The sequence below is a fragment of the Mobula birostris genome, chromosome 12 (genome assembly GCF_030028105.1).
Source record: "Mobula birostris isolate sMobBir1 chromosome 12, sMobBir1.hap1, whole genome shotgun sequence".
Lineage (NCBI taxonomy): Eukaryota > Metazoa > Chordata > Chondrichthyes > Myliobatiformes > Myliobatidae > Mobula > Mobula birostris.
The window spans coordinates 90,872,516-90,894,002 of record NC_092381.1 but is presented as its reverse complement, the minus strand read 5'-3'; the positions used below and the strand labels follow the sequence as shown (position 1 = coordinate 90,894,002).

General features: G+C 40.8%; 1 protein-coding gene across 1 annotated transcript in view; it reads right to left on the bottom strand.

Moving 5' to 3' along the window:
* Window positions 1–21,487, bottom strand: part of astn1 (astrotactin 1) — a 2,762,425-nt gene that overhangs the window by 1,139,353 nt on the left and 1,601,585 nt on the right. The window contains exon 11 of the mRNA XM_072274559.1: window positions 3,734–3,871. Within this exon, the coding sequence (XP_072130660.1) occupies window positions 3,734–3,871 (138 nt within the window). The remainder of the gene's footprint in view (window positions 1–3,733; window positions 3,872–21,487) is intronic.

The window sequence follows — 21,487 nt, the reverse complement described above, 5'->3', positions numbered from 1 at the left end:
TGAATAAGTAAGTTACCGAGTCAACTAGATGTGAGCAACAAAACAGTGAACCAGTCAATGCTAGTGAGAGAGATTATGGGAAGATATATGTGACTGTCTTCTTCATGAGATGAGCTCCATCAGTCAGATTCTTACGGGAGAAAAGACTTCAGGAGGCAGTGGCATATAGGATTCAAGTGAGTGTGTGAGAGTGAATGAGAGCAGCACAGATTCCGACAACTGCCAGGGTAGTTAATTCATCAGAATAAATTTAGCTGGGTTAAACCCAGATGCTGAGCAACATATGACACAGAACACCAATCACACTGGACAATTGCCACCTAATTAATTCCTGAGCGTTCATACTCAGTATCTGAAAAGAAACATCTCTGTAGCTCAAATTGTGATTTGATTTTAGAAATACCTTGCAATTCTTAATGAGTTTCAACATTATTTATTAACTATTTAGAAAACTTTAGCCAATATATGAAACACATTCTTTTAGAAGATGGTTGTTTGCTCATTACTTCTAAAAAACATAGTGAAATACAATGTTGCCAAGATATCATTACACAATAATTTACCCAACTGTATTTTATGTAAGGGGTTTCTTCTTTTATGTTACTGCATAGGTTAATTAAAATGGCTTCTTTGTTATGTTAAATGCTGAGAAAGTTCTCTCGCTAGCAGCTTGTTTGGGTTATATTATTGATAAAAGAGCAATTTGAACCAATGGGTGCCCATGTTATTCTTTCTTGTGTGTCTGTAAGCTATTGAGGTGCGCGGGGTTTTGGGCGGAAGGCGCGCTAGAGACCGAGAGAGTGGACAAGATGCTGTGAGCGGGCCAACGGGGCAGACCTGAGCTGGAGTCGAAGGTCCAGGGTCTTCAGCGAGGACAGGAGACGAAGACAGACTCATCTGGAAGCCGTGGGTGGTCCCAGGTGGCAGGTCAAGGTGGTCAGAGGGGATCGAATGGTGAAGAGAAGATCGTTACTAGAGCTCCAACTGTTTGTGCATGAAGAGATTGAACTTTGATAAGTGTGGCACCTTTTATTTTCCTTTTATATTTTATCTCTATTAATTATATAGTTCCAGTAATATCTATAAACTGTAATTCATTTAATCGTATATGATGTATTGTCTGTTATTTGGCGGGGTGGGTTACATCACACAGCATCCACACAAACTTAATTACCCAGTCTGGCGGGGCCGAGGGCTGTTTCCCCTAGACAACAACGAGTAGAGCGACCCTTAGGCTTACCAGGGGGCTACATTTACATAGATCAAAATTGTGATCAGCAATTTAATAACATAAAATTCCAACCCTGGAACGAAGTTATTCAGGAACAAATTTATTAAGTCTGATTTATTCAACTATATTTTTCTTGGATCAAATCTGTGAGACATATAATTACCAAATAACATATAAACTTGCAATCTCAGAACCAAGTGATTCAGTACACGTTCATTAAAAGTCTTAAGTTTTGCATTGGAATTATACTTCACATTACACAGATCATTTAATGCCATACCAGCAGTTGCTACAGGAAGCTTCTGGACTAGAAAATCAAAATCAGTATCAGAAACAGGTTTAATAACACCAGCATATGTTGTGAAATTTGTTAACTTTGAGGCAGCAGTAGAATGCAATACATGATAAATATAGGGAAAAAAGCTGAATTACAGTTTATATATTAAGTGGTTAAATTAAGATAAGCAGAGCATAGGTAGAAGTTTGGAAAAAATAGTGAGGTGGTATTCATGGGTTCAATGGCCTTTTAGAAATTGGATGGCAGAGGGGAAGATGTTGTTCCTGAATCACTGAGTGTGTGCCTTCAGGTTTCTGTACCTCTTTTCTGATGGTAACAATAAGAAGAGGGCGTGTCCTGGGTGGTAGTGATCCTTAATAATGGAAGCCACTTTTCAGCGGCACCACTTCTTGAAAATGTCTTGGACACCATGGCGGTCAGTAATTATGAGGAATAGGTCATTCTCCTGCCTTTAATTGATTTCATCCGTCACTACGACCATGCCTAACCTTCAACCTCAACACGATTTTACTACATGATTCCTCTATCCCTTGGTTCCTCCAATGCTGAGAAATCTACTGATCTGTCTCACATGCAACAATAATTGAGCCTTCACAGGATCAAGAGTAGCTTTTCATTACCGTCCTAAATGATTTAACTCTTACTCTGAGATCTTGACACAAAGTATGTCTAAAACCAGGCTAAACATTATACTTGTGTCTACTCTATCAAGTCCTTCTAAAGACGTACGATGAACACTCAGTGGCCACTTCATTACCTAATAAAGTGGCCACTGAGTGTATGTTCGTGGTCTTTTGCTGTTGTAGCCCATCCACTTCAAGGCGTGATGTGTAGTGTATTCAGAGATGCTCTTCTACATACCACTGCTGTATCAGTTGAGGTACTGTTGCCTTCCTATCAGCCTGAACCAGTCCAGCCCTTCTCCTCTGACCTCTTTCATTAACAAGGCGTTTTCGCCAACAAACTGCCACTCACTGAACCATTCTCTGTAAACTCTAGACAGTGTTGTATGTGAAAATTCCAGAGAGGCTGAGATACTCAAATCACCCTGTCTGGTACCATGCTGAAAGTCACTTAGATCACATTTCTTTCCCATTCTGACAACTGGTCTGAACACAACTGAACCACTTGACAATGTTTGCATGTTTTTATGTAATGAGTTGCTGCTGTATAATTGGCTGATTAGATATCTGTATTAACAAACAGGTTAACAAGTGAAATAAAAAAGTGGCCATTGGGTGTATGTGTCATTAAAATCAGCTCTAAATGTTATAAATCCAAGAAAATGGAGGCTGGCCTGCTTGATTTCTGATTTAATGGGCTCTCTGTCTCGGATTGATCCCTGTGATAGAGCGAATGCATTGTAGCCTTAGTCAAAAAGGCCGAAATTGTACAATACTCAGTGTGTTATCACCAAGACCTTAAATAATTGTAGTAAAAAATTCCTATTTTCGTACTCAAATCTCCTTATAATAGAGGCCGATTTATCACTCACATTGCTAATTTTCTGCTGCACAATATGTGGAATAAGTAGATTTATGTCTCTTGCAATATGACAGAGATCACATTGGGTAGAAATCATTGTCAAACTTTATAAAATAACCAAAAGAGAAATAAGCACTGGAATCCATGCTGCGTTGTAGGCTAGCACCTGTAGGTAGCTCTCCTGTCAGTGCTGTTCTCTATTTCTCGCTCCCTGGAAGACAAGCTGGATTGTCTTAATCTACAGCTATCCCAGCACAAGATGAGGAACTGCTGCGTATTTGTTCTGGTAGAAACATGGCTCCAGGATAACTTCCCATGCACCATCAATCTTCAGGCCGTGCCACTCAGGGAATTGGGTTAAAATTATTTTTGGGCCTGTGTGTGCCATCATAACTATATTTGCTGTGTGATGTATGTGACTGTATGTACTGTGTTGTACCTTGGTCCTGGAGGATCAGTTTCATTCAGCTGCATACGTGTGTATGGTTGAGTGACAATTAAACTTTAGCTTGAAATGAATGACTCGTTTAATGACAACTGAAGTAACAATTTAATCACTGCAAGGTTTCCCATTTCATTATACGTACTTGATCTCTCTTTAGTCATTCCATTTCAAGTTGAAGGTATCAGGAATGCCCAAGCTTGCATAAGTAGTAAATCGATCAGATTTAGGCAAAGATTAAATGATTCTAATCTGGAAAACTCTCACTCTTGCTTACCTGACCTCAACTGCATCTTCCATCACTGTCATGTCTGTCTTGCATTTAGCTGAAGGGTTGATTGCAAGTTCAGCTGGAGGAATGACAAAGCTTTTACTAAGTGGCAGCCACATTCCTTCTCCTAGAGTGTAGGTAAACCTGAAAAATACAACAAAAAGCGTACAAATGCTTAGGAAATACAAGCATTTCTGAGCATGGGAAGTTAAAGACCCACAGTACACAGATTTACAATACCATACAATTTAATCTATTTTAATCTTATTTAAATACACCATCTACAATATTCATTATTGCTGTGCAATCGTATAGCAACTAATTGATTGAACTGTCAAAACTCTCAATATTAGAAATTCTCAGCTAAGGAATTTGAATTCAAATCATTAAATAAATCTTGGTTTAACTCTTTTTGAGGAAGTTGTCTCAGTGAGCAATTAAATTAATGGAGTGTTATAAAAACTCATTTGGTTCAGTAATGTCCCTCAGAGAAGGGAATCTATTGTCTTTACCTGGCCTGCAATTGCTCTGCAACTATCTCTTCAGTTTTGGGACAGAAGTATTGGACCACAAACGTGGCACGGTTATCAATGACCATATCGTGCAAAGAAGTTTTTTTTTAAAAAAATGTGCTTCCAGTTAAGGGATGCCATTTTCATGTTTCTTTTCCAATGCACAGGGCTGCCTTCTGTTATCTTGCACTTTATGGTCTATAAAGGATGATTTGTGAACTAAAGACACGACTAGCCATTTCTTGGACAATGATAATATATTATTTCCTAATTATGTACCAACACCTTTGAGCAGAAAATCCTACAAAAGATAGTGGATTTGGCCCAGTACATCACAGGAAAAACCCTTCCAATCATTGAGCACAGCTACAATGAAGCATTGCTGTAGAAAATCAGCATCAATCACCAAAGATCCCCACTACCCAGGCCATGCTCTTTTCTTGCTGCTGCTCAGGTGGAAGGTACAGGTGCCTTAGGACTTGCACAGGGTTCATGAATAGTTACTACCCCTCAATCATCAGGCTCTTTAACAAAAGGGGAAGCTACACTCATTTGAGGACTCTGTTATATTATTATTTCATGCTCATTATTTATTACTATTTATTTATATCTTCACTTGCACAGTTAACAGTTCCTGTTGTTTGCAGTTTACAGTTACTGCTCTATAGATTTGCTAAGTATATCCGCAGAAAAGAATCTTAGGATTGTATGTACACGGATAATATATTTTACTTTGAACTTTGAACTTTTCTTCAATTCGGCAAGTTGCTTTAAAGAGAATAACAAAGGTGTTATAGGATCAAAAATAGGAACATACTGGAAACACTCAATAGAACGGGCAAAATCTGTGGAAAGAAGCAGTATTAATGTTTCAGATTGGGGGCCATTGGTTGGAATTCAAATTCTTTGATTTAAAATACTAGCTATGTTTTTCTATATATACTGCCTGACCTGCTGAGTGTTTCCACTATGCTCTATTTTTATTTCAGACTGACAGCATCTGCAGGCTTTACTGACTTTCATTTGATCACACATCACGGATAAAAAAGCCCCTTTGGCCCATCCAGTTTGTCAGTCATCCGGCACCCTGTTGATTCTCCTCTTATGCCCATCAACTCAACCAGATTCCACCACTCTTACTAAACATACTTGAGGCAAACAATTCCCCTAACGCCAGCACGGCTTTGGAACATGGGAAGGAAGTAGAACAGGGGTCCCCAACCTTTTTTGCACCGCAGACCGGTTTAATATTGACAATATTCTTGCAGACCGGCTGGGGGGAGGGTGGGGGGGTGTAGGGTTGCCCACAGACAAGAGTAGCAGTCAAATATGGGACACTTGTGTTTACCCCGAGAAAGACTACCATGACCGTGAAGCCTTGTGCGGGCATCTGTGTGCGCATGTGTGTACATGCCGAATTTTTCTACAAATCATTTTTGGCGATTCTGTTCAGTGCAACTACATTGTATATACATTATTTCTACTTTATATAGGTTGTGTATTTATCATGTCGTTCCTGCTTTTACTAGTGTTATTTTAGATTTTATGTGTTATTTGTGGGCATGTGGCCAAGTGGTTAAGGCATTGGACTAGCGACCTGAAGGTCATGAGTTTGAGCCCCAGCCAAGGCAATGTGTTGTGTCCTTGAGAAAGCACTTAATCACACATTGCTCTGCGACGACACTGGTGTCAAGCTGTATGGGTCCTAATGCCCTTCCCTTGGACAGCATTGGTGCCGTGGAGAGGGGAGACTTGCAGCATGGGCAACTGCTGGTCTTCCATACAACCTCGCTCAGGCCTGCGCCCTGGAGAGTGAAGACTTTCCAGGTGCAGATCCATGGTCTCGCAGGACTAACGGATGCATTTAATGTGTTATTTGGTATGATTTGCTAGGTTATTTTTTGGGTCTGGGAACGCTCAAAATTTTTTCCCATATAAATTAATGGTAATTGCTTCTTCGTTTTACGCCATTTTGGCATGCAAGGTTTCATAGGAATGCTCTACCTTAGCAGGGGAAAAACGGGACAAGGGCGGTCCCATATGGGACAAACCAATTTAGCCCAATATATGGGATGTCCGGGCTAATACGGGACAGTTGGCATGGGGGGGGGGGGTTAATCACGACCAGAATATAGGTGATAAGTCAACTGCAAGTCACCTATAAGTGGCTAATACACTCAATTGTGTTTCTAAAAGGGATTATCTAATGAATTTAATATTAAACACACAGCACATATTTTCCTCGCATGAATATAATGGTAAGTCAATTATAAGTCACTTATAAGTCAATAGCATCATAACATTTTAAGTAACGTTTGGATATTAAGCACACAGCGCATATTTTCCTCGTATGAGCATATAAAATCATTGCAACACACTAATATCGCTGAATCAGTGGGAGCCCTGGGCTTGTTTCCCTGCAACAAGATGATCCCATCGAGGGGTGATGGGAGACAGTGATACTCGAAGGGGGTTCCTTATGTCCAGTCTATTCCGCAATTTTTTTTTCGTTGCATTCATTGCAGTAAACCCGTTTCGCAGAGATATGTTGGAAATGGAAACAATGTTTTCAGTGCTTTTGTGGCTATCTCAGGATACTTAGCCTTGACTTTGATCCAGAATGCCAGCAGAGATGTTATGTCAAACATACTTTTCAGCCTGCCATCATTTGCAAGCTGGAGGAGTTGATCTTCTTCCCGCGCTGACATGGATGATGCGTGGGTAATCATCTCGCGTGTGTACAAGTTCAACGGTGGGCCTGACAGGGAATGAGGAAAGGTGCAGCTGACTCCTATCGCCAAATCACGTCGTTCCCTCGCGGCCCGGTAGCACATGCTTTGCGGCCCGGTGTTTGGGGACCGCTGAGTAGAACACCTTTGACAACCTATGCAGCCACAGAGAAATCATGCACATTGAAAGATTGATTGTGGAGTGTGAGTAGTTTCAGTTTTTGAAATATAACTTGCTCTTTGTAGATTCAGTCAGAGGGATGAGTGTAGAGTCATTTAACAATTCTCCATGTCAAGTTAATAAAATCTTAAGCTTGATAAATAGGGAGTTGATTTACATTCTAAGTATTTTGAAACAGTGACAGACCAGGCTATTGTTTGAACAATCCTGTCATTTTGCTTATAATATATTTTATGGATTGACCTGATTACTACCTCAACATTCCATAAAATTTTGGTTGTTTTATTTATATAAAAGGGCAATGCTGATAAATATAAAAAGGTTGATAAACAGGTAAAAATTGTTCCAAAATCCAGAGGACTCTTATTAGTATATCTATCATGGAAGACACCTTCAAAAGGTGGTGCATCAAGAAGGCAGCATACATCATTAAGGATCCTCACCACCCAGGATATACAGGTATCCCCCGCCATCTGAAAGTAGAGTGTTCCTATGAAAGGGTTCATAAGCTGAAATGTCGTAAAGCGAAGAAGCAATTACCATTTATTTATATGGGAACATTTTGGGAGTGTTCGCAGACCCAAAAATAACCTACCAAATCATGCCAAATAACACATAAAATCTAAAATAACAGTAACATATAGTAAAAGCAGGAATGATATGATAAATACCCAGCCTATATAAAGGAGAAATACTTTTCCACAATCATTGCCGGCACTGTTCTCCGAAGCGAAAATCTCACGCAAGCGCTCTCGGCAGAAAATCTCACGCAAGCGCTGTTGGCAAAAACACTCTCTCCAGTAATCTTTAAGCTATGAAGCTGCCAAATCATACCAAATAACACGTAAAAATACACAGCCTATATAAAGTAGAAACAATGTATGTACAGTGTAGTATCACTTACTGGAATTGGGAAGACAGTGCAGAGCACACTGATGATGGTGTGTTAGACTGAGTCATCGCAGGCTGGGGTGTTGCAGTGGCCCCCACCCTCCAGGCTGCTGACCGATACATTGCCGCGAAGCATGCAGGGGTCCAGCGGTAGCCGGGAGGCGCACAGCACATCTTTAAGTAAAAAGCCGAAGTAAACGTGCTAATTAATTACATGCCACCCGACACGTAATTGTCAGCCCAGATCAGTGCCGATTGCTGATTGCATCGCCTCTGAACTGGGCCGATATTTACGTGTTGGGTAGCACCTAATTAATTAGCACATTTATTTCGGCTTTTTTCTTAAAGATGTGTAGTGTGCCTCCCAGCTACCGCTGCATTCTCCACGAATCGGTATCTGTCCGTGGCCCGAGGGTTGGGGTGGTAGGACACTGGGGTGTCATCTCATCGTCGTCTGTTTCCATTAGAGCAGCCGGCTCATCTTCTCCTATGACTGCACGCCTTGATGTCGAAGGTCGAGGTTCATCGTCTGCTGTGGCTGATGTGGAAGGCTTGCTTGACTGCTGAGCCTCACGCGTTTTTCTATCATACAGTTCTTTGTAAGCACTCAAACCATCCTGCAAATATCCCCTAAACCGACATAACCTTTCAAAATTAAAGTTGTACTTTATCATTACTCATTCGGTTTCGATTGTTATCCTTCCCTCTTCCAATTGCATCAGCTCTTCATCTATCAGTTCTTGGTCATGGGATGCCAAAACCTCTTCAACTTCATCTTCATCAGCTTCCAAAAGCCAAACTCACATTGTCCTTACTTCTTTCACCACGATCAAAACGCTTAATTATGTCTAGTTTTACACTAAGTGTAACACCCTTACAAGCTTTTTCAGGCTTTTCCAATACCTCAGAACTCATCTTACAAATGGCTGTTCACAAGCACGTGTTAAAGCAATGCCATTCCGAATCCGGGGGAGAGCGCCTGCTCGGGGGGCGCGCTGATTTTTTTCGTAACAGGGTACTAATGTAGGTCTTTCGTAACAGTGAAGTTTTGTAAAGCGAACGTTCAAAAAGCGGGGGACACCTGTATCCTCTTATAGAAACCATAGAAAGCATAGAAAAGATTCAGCACAGAAACAGACCTTTTGGCCCTTCTTTGCTGTGCCGAACCATTTTCTGCCCAGTCCCACTGACCTGCACACGGACCATATCCCTCCATACACCTCCCATCCATGTATTTGTCCAATTTATTCTTAAATGTTAAAAAAGAACCCGTATTTACCCCCTTGTCTGGCAACTCATTCCACACTCCCTCCACTCTTTGTGTGAAGAAGCCCCCCGCTAATGTTCCCTTTAAACTTTTCCCCCTTCACCCTTAACCCATGTCCTCTGGTTTCTTTCTCCCCTTACCTCAGTGGAAAAAGCCTGCTTGCATTCACTCTATCTATATCCATCATAATTTTTTATACCTCCATCAAATCTCCCCTCATTCTTCTACGCTCCAGGGAATAAAGTCCTAAACTATTCAACCTTTCTCTGTAACTGAGTTTTTCAAGTCCCGGCAACATCCTTGTAAACCTACTCTGCACTCTTTCAACCTTATTAATATCTTTCCTGTAATTTGGTGACCAAAACTGAACACAATACTCCAGATTCGGCCTCACCAATGCCTTATACAACCTCATCATAACATTCCAGCCCTTATACTCAATACTTTGGTTAATAAAGGCCAATGTACCAAAAGCTCCCTTTATGACCCTATCTACCTGTGACGCCACTTTTAGGGAATTTTGTATCTGTATTCCCAGATCCCTCTGTTCTACTGCACTCCTCAGTGCCTTACCATTAACCCTGTATGTTCTACCTTGGTTTGTCCTTCCAATGTGCAATACCTCACACTTGTCTGTATTAAACTCCATCTGCCATTTTTCAGCCCATTTTTCCAGCTGGTCCAAGTCCCTCTGCAGGCTCTGAAAATCTTCCTCACTGTCTACTACACCTCCAGTCTTTGTATCATCAGCAAATTTGCTGATCCAATTTACCACATTATCATCCAGATCATTGATATAGATGACAAATAACAATGGACCCAGCACTGATCCCTGTGGCACACCACTAGTCACAGGCCTCCACTCTGAGAAGCAATTCTCTACTACCACTCTTTGTCTTCTTCCATTGAGCCAATGTTTGATCCAATTTACCAGCTCTCCATGTATACCTAGCAACTGAATTTTCCTAACTAACCTCCCATGCGGGACCTTGTGAAAGGCCTTACCAAAGTCCATGTAGACGACATCCACTGCCTTCCTTTCATCCACTTTCTTGGTAACCTCCTCGAAAAACTCCAATAAATTGGTCAAACATGACCTACTATGCACAAAGCCATGTTGACTCTCTGTAATAAGTCCTTGTCTATCCAAATGCTTGTAGATTCTGTCTCTTAGTACTCCCTCCAATAACTTACCCACTACGGACGTCAAACTTACCAGCCTATAATTTCCCGGATTACTTTTCGATCCTTTTTTAAACAACGGAACAACATGAGCAATTCTCCAATTCTCCAATCCTCCAGCACCTCACCCATAGACACCGACATTTTAAATATATCTGCCAGGGCCCCTGCAATTTCAACACTAGTCTCCTTCAAGGTCCGAGGGAACACCCTGTCAGGTCCCGGAGGTTTATCCACTTTAATTTGCCTCAAGACAGCAAGCACATCGTCCTTTTCAATCTGTACAGTTTCCATGATCTCACTACTTGATTCCCTCAATTCCATAGACTTCATGCCAGTTTCCTTAGTAAATACAGATGCATAAAACCCATTTATGACCTCCCCCATTTCTTTTGGTTTCGCACATAGCCGACCACTCTGATCTTCAAGAGGACCAATTTTATCCCTTACAATCCTTTTGCTCTTAATATACTTGTAAAAACTCTTTGGATTATCCTTCACTTTGACTGCCAAGACAACCTCATGTCTTCTTTTAGCCCTCCTGATTTCCTTTTTAAGTATTTTCATGCACTTTTTATACTCCTCAAGCACCTTATTTACTCCGTTTCCTATACATGTCATACAACTCTCTCTTCTTCTTTATCAGAGTTGCAATATCCCTTGAGAACCAAGGTTCCTTATTCCTATTCACTTTGCCTTTATCCTGACAGGAACATACAAGCTCTGCACTCTCAAAATTTCTTCTTTGAAGGCTTCTCACCTACCGATCACATCTTTGCCAGAGAATTAATATTATCGGGGAAAAGGCCTGAAGATGCACACTCACACTTTAGGAATGGCCTCTTCTCTTCCACCATCAAATTTCTGAATGGTCCGTGAACCCTACCTCATTATTTTGAGTGACACACTCAAAATGCTAGAAGAACTCAGATAGTCATGCACCACCTATGGAAGGGGATGAATAGGTGCCATTTCAAGCTGAGATCTTTCATCAGGACTGGAAAGAAAGAGGGCAGAAGCTAGGATAATACATCAGGGAGAAGGGAAGGAGTACAGACCTGCACATAATGGGTGATAACAGGTGAGGGGGGAAGGTGATTGGGTTGGAGACAGGGAATGGAGTAAGAATCTGGGAGGAGGTTACACGCCAATCATAAGGGCTGAAGGAGGAATCGAATAGGAGAGGACAGTGGACCATGGAATAAAGGGGAGGAGAGGAACTAGAAAGAAGTGATTTTCAGGTGAGGAGAAGGGGTAAAACGAATAGGAAAATGGAAAACGAGAAGGCTGGGGAGAGAAATCACTGGAAGGTAGAGAATGTTGGAGGCTATCCAAACGGAATACAAGGTGTTGTTCCAACAACCTGAGTTTGACCTCATCCTGGCATTAGGGAAGGCCATGGACAGACATGTTAGAATGGGAATGGAAAGTTGAAATAAAATGGTAGCAACTGGGATATCCCGCCTTTAGCAGCAGACAGAATGAAAGTGCCCGACAAAGGAGTCCCTAATATGCAATGTGTTTACTTGACATACAGGAGTTCCCACCAGAAGCACCAGCTGCAATAGATGACCCTGACAGGTGAGGTTTTGGCTCACCTAGAAGGATGGTTTGGGGCCCTGAATATGATGGTGACAGGGCAGGTGTAGCAGGTTTGTAGGGATAAGTGCCATGAGGGAGCTCTATGGGAAAGGATGAGTGGACAAGGGAGTCAAGGAGAGAACAATCCCTATGGAAAGCAGAGAGAGCATGCAGCAAAAAAATGTGTTTAGTGGTTGGATGCCACTGGAGATGGTTTAATTTATGCAGAATGATATGCTGAATACAGAGGCTCATGGGGTGATAGGGAAGGACAAGGATGGATGGAGGGAGGGCAGATGTGTGAAAATGGAGATGTGGATGAAGGCTGCATCCATGGCAGTAGAAGGGAAAACCCATTCTTTCAAAAAGTGGACATCTCAGATGTTCTATAATGGAAAGTCTCATCACAGGAACAGTTGCAGAAGAGTCCGAGGAACTGAGAGATGAGAATAGCAATTATACAAGTGACAGGGTGAGAAGAGGTATTGTCAAGGTAAGTGTGGGTGTCAGTAGGTTTGTAAAATATACCAGTGGATAGCCTGTCTCCCGAGGTGGATACAGAGAGATTGAGAAAAGGGAGAGAAGTGCTATTTTGCTTTCCTTTTGCACAAATTATTTTTAAATAGTTCTTGTTGTAATTCGTAGTGCTTTTTAAATATATTACTTTGCACTGGTGCTGCAAAGCAACAAATTTCATAAAGTAGGTCAGTGATAATAAACCTGATTGTGATTCTGTACTGCAGAGAACATAAAAATTAAGTCACAGACAAAAACATTCAATCCACAGCAATAGTTCTGAACATATCCAGACAGTAGGGTACAACGCTACAGGATCAGAAGTAAGGAGAAGTTTGTGATAAATACCAAGTAATATTTATTTACAGTGTGGAAAAACTCAGCAGGTCGGGCAGTATCTATGCAAAAAGAAACAGTTTGTGCTTTGGCTTTGTGAAGCTTCTAATGTTCTCATGAAGGACCCTGATGAAGAACGGTTACTGTTTCTCTTTCCACAGATGGTGCCTCACCTGCTGACTGTTCCCAGCATTTTCTTCTTTTACTTCGGGTTTCCAGCATGTCAGAATTTCAGTTTGGCATTCAACACCATTGCGCACAGATCTTGGTAAACGAACTCATACCCTTTGTCTAAATACATCACTGGGTTCTGGACTTCCTGACGAACAGACCTCAGATAGTCAGGATGCCCAACCATTCCTGCTTCCCTATTGTCCAAAACCTGGGTGCCCCTCCAGGGCCTTGTCTGAGCCCATTGCTGTACAACCGGCTCACACATGACTAAATGGCTAAATGGAGGAATCACATCGTCAAGTTGACTGATGACATGACAGTGGCGGAACTCATCACCAACAAAGATGAGACTGTTTATAGAGAGGAGATGGAAGCACTCGAGCCTGGTGGCAGATAAATAACTTCCTTCTTAATGTTAACAAAACAAAGAAGTTGGTTATCAACTTCCGGAGAACTCACACTACGCAGATCCCACATTATGTCAGCAGCACAGCATTGGAAACTGCAAGCAATTTCAAACTTGGGAGTGCACATCACACACAACCTGTCATGGCCCGATAAGACATCCTACACAGTCAGGAAAGCTCACCAGCATCTTTACTTTCTGAGGAGGCTGAAGGAGCTGGAATGTGGACATCCTAACAAAATGTGCAGTAGAGGCCATCTTAACAAAATGCATCACTGCATGGTGCAGAAACTGCACCGCAGCAGACATGAAAACTCTACAACAGGTACTCAAAACTGGCACCAGCCTACCTGTCATCAAGGACATACAGTAATGTACAGAACTGTGCCGGCAAAGGGCCAGTGACGTCATGAAGCATCCCACCCACCATGCTCATGAACTTGTTTGTTCCACTCCCATGAGGGAGGAGGCTACGTAGCACCTACACCAGGACCATCAGATTCAGAAACAGGTACTTCCTCCAAGCAGTAAGGTTGATCAACACCTCCACCCACTAACTCCAGTACTACTTTATTATATTATGTACGTACAGCCTAGCATTACTTCATGGACATACAATCTATCTCTGCATATTAGTTATCTATAATTATTGTGTGTTTCTATTACTATTTTTGTGTCCTTTATATATTGTGTTTTTTGTATGCTGCATCAGATCCAGAGTAACAATTATTTTGTAGTCCTTCACACTAATGTACGGGAAATGACATTAAACAATCTTGAATCTTGAACGAGCAGCTGAACCTGCAGAACAGACCTTTAAATAGATTTATGTCTGCAAAATAGCAGGCAAATCATTGTCATACATGATGGACAATGGTACTGCAGAGTAAACCACTATCCAGGAAAGTACAGGATCTAATTGAACTTAAATGGTAAAATGGTAAATGAACACAAATAACCAGCATCAGTGATCCCACTTAATACTATTGAATTACATAACTAGTATATTAGTAAGTGATGCATTAATAAAAAAAAATGCTGGTTTAACATATAAATGTGAAATCAAAGAAAAACGCAAGCTTTTCATTTGAAGGGCAATCATGATAGGAGACACACTATTGCTGAATGATTTCTGATTAATCAGACAAGACAATTTGATGAAATGATTGATACTTTTATTCTTAAAGTGGCAGGAAAGCAACATCTTTATTGGTACAGATGCAGATTAAATAGAAGTACATGCAAATTAATTATCAAGAAAATGCAACATGCACCAGTGAAATTACTTAGTTATCTTTTATGGGACCATGATAGTATTGTAATTATTGATCTAAGTTCCTTTCTGCAAGAAAACTAAGCTTCAGGGCATTTCTGAGCATAGAATTTACAAGGACAGTAAAACAGCTTCTGCAGGGAAGGAAAACTATTACTGTTCTTTACATGGATGAAAAGAGATAAAGAGGCTCAAGTGATCAATGTGCTCAATGTTTTTGAGATTTCATAGATAATAGATGACACTTACAGAGGCTTGTTTCAGGAATAAAAAAGACAAAGGTCTTGAAGAATACAAAAGCACTTGCTGGAATAAATATCATAAAGGTCTTTCTACATGTAGGGATTCACCAGAACAACAGATGATCAAGCATAAAACATTGAAAAAAATTGTCAGCAACTTTGGAAAGACTCATAACTTAATAATAGTTTGAATGTGGAACACTTAGTCCGTGATCCAGTAGGGTTGGCCGGTACCATCTGAGGGGAATAATGCTCATCATGATTTTTGGCAAGGTATACATCTCTAGAGTTAGAAAATATGTGATAGCATTGCACCAGTAGTAGCTTTATTACTTCAAATAAGTAATCACTTTTTGTATATATTCCAAATTAACATCAGTACAGCAGAAAATGTTACCCTCCCCCCAAAAAAAGGTTAAAAACCTCATCTGGAGAGATTTCTGGAGTTTTATCAATGTCATGATATTTTCCATATTGTTGTATCAAATCAAAACAATCTTAAGCTTTTGCCATAGCATATAGAATTATAATACAATAATTCAAATGTGGGGTTCCACACAGCCATAACCTAGGCCCCATTTGGTTGTAAAATGAATATATTTAATCAAAGACTGCTTTCCATACTTTGTTTTCCATACTTTCATAACCTATTAATAATCATAATAATTTTCCAAGTCTTCTACGTCTTCCACATCTTCCTCTGAACTTTCCACACTCTCTGAGGTGGATGCCTGGTTCTCACAGTCTGCCAGTCTACAAATGTCAGTACACCTGACGCCATTTGCAACACACATGCATCTTGGGAGTGAACATTTCTTTGGACAGTTACAGGCCAGTAGATCCAGGACGGCATCAGGTGCTGGCTGGCCTTCCATCCAGTGCACCCCAACTGTTCAGCTTCCCCTAGTCTCCCTACATCTTCCATCCTCTGCCAACAGGGCTTGGCACTTATGGGTCTTTCTCCAAACATCTTCTCCATATACCAGCCTGGTAGTTGGCTCACTGTGCATGTTTTGTTAAGCAGTCCTTGCATGGTGGAAGTTGACGACTTTCGATTTCACCTTTTTTGGCACAGAAAAGGTGATACCTCAGCTCATTGACCTTGGTGGTCGATGCTTTTGGGGCATACAGGAAACATGTAAATGCCTCCAGTTTGTCCATCAGTTCTGGGGAGAGGTCCCATTCCTGACCCAACTCTAAGAATGTGTCTTGGGTTTCCCTGTTGCTGGTCAGAAGTTTTAGGACACTTGTCTTCCTTTTGCCTGCAAAAGCACTTACAGTGTCACATCCTGTATATGCGTGCAACCCGATGAGAGCCCTACAGACCTCTATGCCAACAGTGGTAGCAACCTTCCTGATGTCTACAAGCCTTGTACAGGTTCTAGTGCCACACTTCTGGAACAATGGGGCCTCAATCTTGTCACAAAATGCTAAAGACATGATAAAGACATCTGTGTCTTCTGAGCAGATCACTACAGATTGGTATCCCTCTCTTGTGTCATGGGCAGCATGGAGAACAGTAGGCGGCCATCTGCTTCTTCTTGTTGACACTGATGAGCTGACACCTCCTCACTGTCTTGAGATGTGATTCTGTAACATTTGTCATTCACAGTTGCATACAGAATCTTCTCCTGTAGCTTTGCTCTATACTCTGCTTTCCTCCATTCATGGACTCTGAAGCTAATGAGACTATTTTTGTTACTGACTTTGATCTGGAAGCTCCTCCACTGCCTCACCATCTGTGTGCCTGTGATACCTTCCAACTCATGATCAGTCTCTTCACCCCGCAGAGATCTTTCACTATTCTTGATAGAGTTCTCCTTGTATGTGTCGAACACAATATCTATTCTGCTACTCTGACTGCCTTCCCTCAGAGCCATATCAAGAATTGTTGTGGCAACATCTCTGAAAGTAACTTGATCACCTTTCACTCTTTGGACCAAGTTCATTCCACCAACCACTGTAGCAGAGTTTCCTGGGAGTTACTCTTCTACTGCTACATTTTTCTGCAAGGTTGTGGCTAAAGTAGCTTTATTTATCTTTCTCAGCAATCCTTCTGGTGTGGACAGAGCCCAGAGAAATGGTCCAAGGGGATGAGAAAGGATATCCTCCATACGTAGACTGCGCCCTTGTGCCATCACTATGATGCGTCCAAACAAATACCTGTCTGCTTTCAAGATGATCACCCTCCCATTTGATTTCACTTCTCTCTTCCTACACATATCACTGAATATTTTCAGCCTGTTGGTTTTCATTGGGTCATAGAATTTCTTTGCTGGTGGGTCTTCCTCTAGTCTCTCATCCTTGAAGGTTGCATAGCATTGCTTACCAATCTCATATGCCTTCATCAGGTTGGAGGCAATGTCCTTGGGGCTGCCTTTGTGTTGAGATGCTAATGAGGTCCCGCTGCTCTGCAAATGGGTTGACCCATTCATGTATGAGGGTAACCACTGCTGAAACTGCTTCCTCATCTTTCTGGATTCTTGGCCGCTGTAGCTCCACATGACAAAGCTCTGATTTGTTGCCTTGCACCATCTCCCTTAACTGTTCCGGGAATGTACTGCGGTGCTCAGCTGTTATGTGGTAATGCTTGATAGCTCCAGCATTCAGGTTGAACCGTGATATGCCTCCAGGAATCTGTGTGTCTTTGTTCACTATGGTTTCAATAGTCTGGTCCACAGGGATCTGCCCAAAGGGGTTGTTACTTGACAGCTGCACTGAGAATTGGCCTGTTACAGAAGGATTTTTCTCTGGGAGGTTCATCATCTGAGCAAAGTAAGGAAACAGGTACCTAGCTTTTGCATAGAGTGCTTGATCCATGACTACCACAATTGTTTCTAGATGAAGTTCCTTCCTGATTAGCTCTGATTGGTTCAGGATTTCAAATAATGTAGTCAACTCCGTGGCTGGTGAATTGATGGTTGGCAGATACCCAACCATATCTTGTGAGATTGGTTCTTGGTCCTTGGTGCTGATATTAAAACCAGTCCACTGCTGCAACGCTATCAGATATTTTCTAGCACTAGTGCCAAATACCTTGCCAAAAATCACTATAAGAATTATTCCCCCCAGAGGGTACCAGTGGCCCAAATTTGAGGTTCTGGCTCACGGACTAATTTAAATACACAAAGCAGATCTAGTGAGTGGAAGATACAGTTAGAAGGAAGCTAGAGAGAAAAAGGGATTCAAAGTTAGAGGAAGAGGAACAGGTCAGTCAAACATTGTGCATACTCCGCCATTAAGTAAGGTTGGAGCTTAGTATAACAAGTCAGTGCCAATAATCAGCTATCCATAAAATCATAGAAATCACAGCACAGAAATTAGCCCACCTTTTCTTTGCCAATCTGTGCTAATCTAACTTCCCTATTTTAGGCCAATATCCTTCCCTCTCCTATCCAAGCACTTGTGCAAATGCATTGTAATTGTATCTGTCTCCACTACTGTGAGTTCAGTCTAAATATTCACCACACTCTATGAAAGAAAAATAGAATGGAGGGGTTAGATTTACTTTACAGTAGGTTGAAAGCCTGGTATGAAAAGGATTCCTCAAATAACCCTTATGTTTGTCAGACATAACTCCCCCTTCTTGTAGCCATTCTAACTTTGATTTTCCACAATTCTCCTCTGACTTTAATAACTGATGCAACCCCAGTGTGTTTAATCATTGCATATATGACAATCTTGGCATTCCCAGAATCAATCTGTCAAGAAAGGGCCTCACTTGCACAGACTCAATGGCCCATTATTGTCGTGAACATTCCATGCATAATTACCCCAAGCAATATAAAAACACTTCACATGTTTGCTATGCTAAATCAATAACCTTAATTATATTAATTAGAAAAAGCATTGAAATATTGCTAAATATTGTGCTGTCATTTGTTCAGTTGGATCATCTTCATATGACTTCAACGTTTCAAGTTAAACAATGCTAAGACAAGATAAAGTATGCACAAGTGCTGCTGTTAAAGTGCAATTTCTATTCACTCGTAATTCTTTACCTACAACTGATTACTGATTAGCTGCTCATTATCTAGCTCAGTGATCCCCAAGGAGCAGTTACATGTCCAAAGGGGACATTTGGGGAAATAGAAATTGTAAGGGGGCCCTCAAGATTCTTGGGTGGGTCGGCAGTAAGCGGCTCCCTAATTTAAGGCACACGAGCTGACTGACTGTGAGTAGAGCAGGCACTTCCAAAAGAAAGGATGAGGCACTGGAATGCAGGAAGAACCATAGCTCTGCAGGTGGTGAGCACTCATCGGCACGACACGTCTAAAACTCGGCAATCTCATCCGACCTTACCAACCAAACAAACATTATTTGGGATAAATGAATTAGCAACCAGGGTGCTGAAAAGTTCCCCTTGACTTGCATTTCAGAATGAGTTCATGCAATTTAACATTTGTTAAGTCAAGTACACTCTCTCAATTTTCTCTACAGATCTATGGAAAGCAGGTTGTGCAACAAAACAGCGCTGGCTGGAACCAAACAATGAAATAGAGCCAATTAGTGAACCTGCTGACCTGAGGATTCCTTTTGAGGTATTCAAAGCAACGTCGGCTTCATATGTGTGGTCAAGAAACATCTTTGAAGATTTTAAGACCTTACGAGATTGCTTAATCGCGCAAACCAGAACAGTATTAAAATTAAGGTAGCTTGCCAAACACCAGCTCTATCCCAACTAATATTCAGATTCCAATCTGAATCCTAGTCATTGTGCTGCTACCATCATTCCTTCTGTGTCAATTCACTGCCATCAACAACATCGGATAGGTATTCCCAGTTTGTGTTAATTTTTATTTAGCCCTATTAATGACGGATAAATACGTATGGTGTGATCTCAATGAGTCTGAAGACAGTGAAACCTTGATTTCTAATCCTGTTAAGGAAAATCTCATACAGTTGGTGAAAGATTAATAATGCCTGCTGTATCAGAAGTGCTCACCACAGTTCTCAAAATGGATACCAATATTTTCAAATCAATTCCTCTGAGTAATAATTCTATAGCTAGTCATACTGACAAAATGAGTGAACACATCAATATCAACTATGCACAGAGCTACACAAAACAGAATTTGGGATACAACTGGATGAGTCAACGGTGTGAGACAGTGCGGCATTGCTAATGGCATATGCACAGTTGATCAAAAATGGAAAAGTTTATGAAGAGATCATCTTTAGTAAAAAACTAGAAACCAAACATCAAAGGAGAATCATTCAACAATGAGCTCAAAATGTTTATTGAGAAGATAGGTACTCCAATTAGGAACATGATTTCTTGTGCAACAGATGGAGTACCATATATGATAGGTCGCCATGCTGGTTAGTGTCATTTATGAAAAAATAAATTTCAAGTCTGTTTCCAATCTATTGTGTAATTCATCATCAACATCTCGCAGCCAAAAACCTCAGCCAGCAACTTTTTTCAAGCATAAATCTTGAAATATCTGCTATCAACAAAATTAAAGTTAATCTATTAAATAGCAGAATATTTCATATTACGCTAAGTTAACAATGAAAAGTTTGAACACCTGCTTCTTCACACTGAAGTGTGTGGGCTGTCAAAAGGCTGCTGCTTAAAATGTTTCTTTGATCTTTTTGACACTGTTTGAATTTTTACTCAAAGTCGACAAGAGCTTGGGAAACAAAATTGATCTTCTACACGGAAATATGTGGGCATACCTAGTCAATCTATATGACAAAATGAACATTCTAAGTATGAAACTGTGGGGTGAGAATTTCAATCTAATCCAGGCAAAAAGTGCAGTGTCCACCTTTATTGGACAAATGCAAATATATATGCAAAATATTGGGAGAAGAATGTTCTCACAGTTTCCTGCATGGAAAGTATGGCACTCTCTCTCACAGACAATGCTTTGCAGGAGTACTGCTTAGACCTGCAATCACTAAAGAAGGATTATCAGAATCGATTCAAGGATTTGAACAATCTGAAAATTCCAGACTGAGTAATTAACCTATTTCTTTGCAAAGTGAAAGAACAAGAAGAGAGCTTACAACAAGAAATTATCAAAATTCAAAATGATGATGAAGCAAAAATGCTTTTCAAAACTGTCAACTTTTGTGGTAGGTGACTACACTGTCATATGAAGTTTCCTGGTCTTTGGAGAAGAGCCAAAGGGCCAAATATCCATCCTCCTACCTTGCTGAAAGAGGTTGAACACTGTGAACCACATACTCTAAAAAAGCAGAAACTACTTGGACGTTGTTATGCATGGGGATTTTGCTTTCACAACTTGAAATATATATTTCAAATCTTGCTGAAAACCATCAAATTCAAGGATCATCTTGATATTAAAACTGCTGTACAGTGCATAGGTACTGTGTAAACTAGGTTTAAAGACAAATAAAAAATTAGAGCAGAATCATTTTTCTTATGTTAGCATATGGTACACATGTTTTTACACTGCGGGGGTGTTGCCAGAGAGTATTAAGAGGAGCATTAGCAAGTA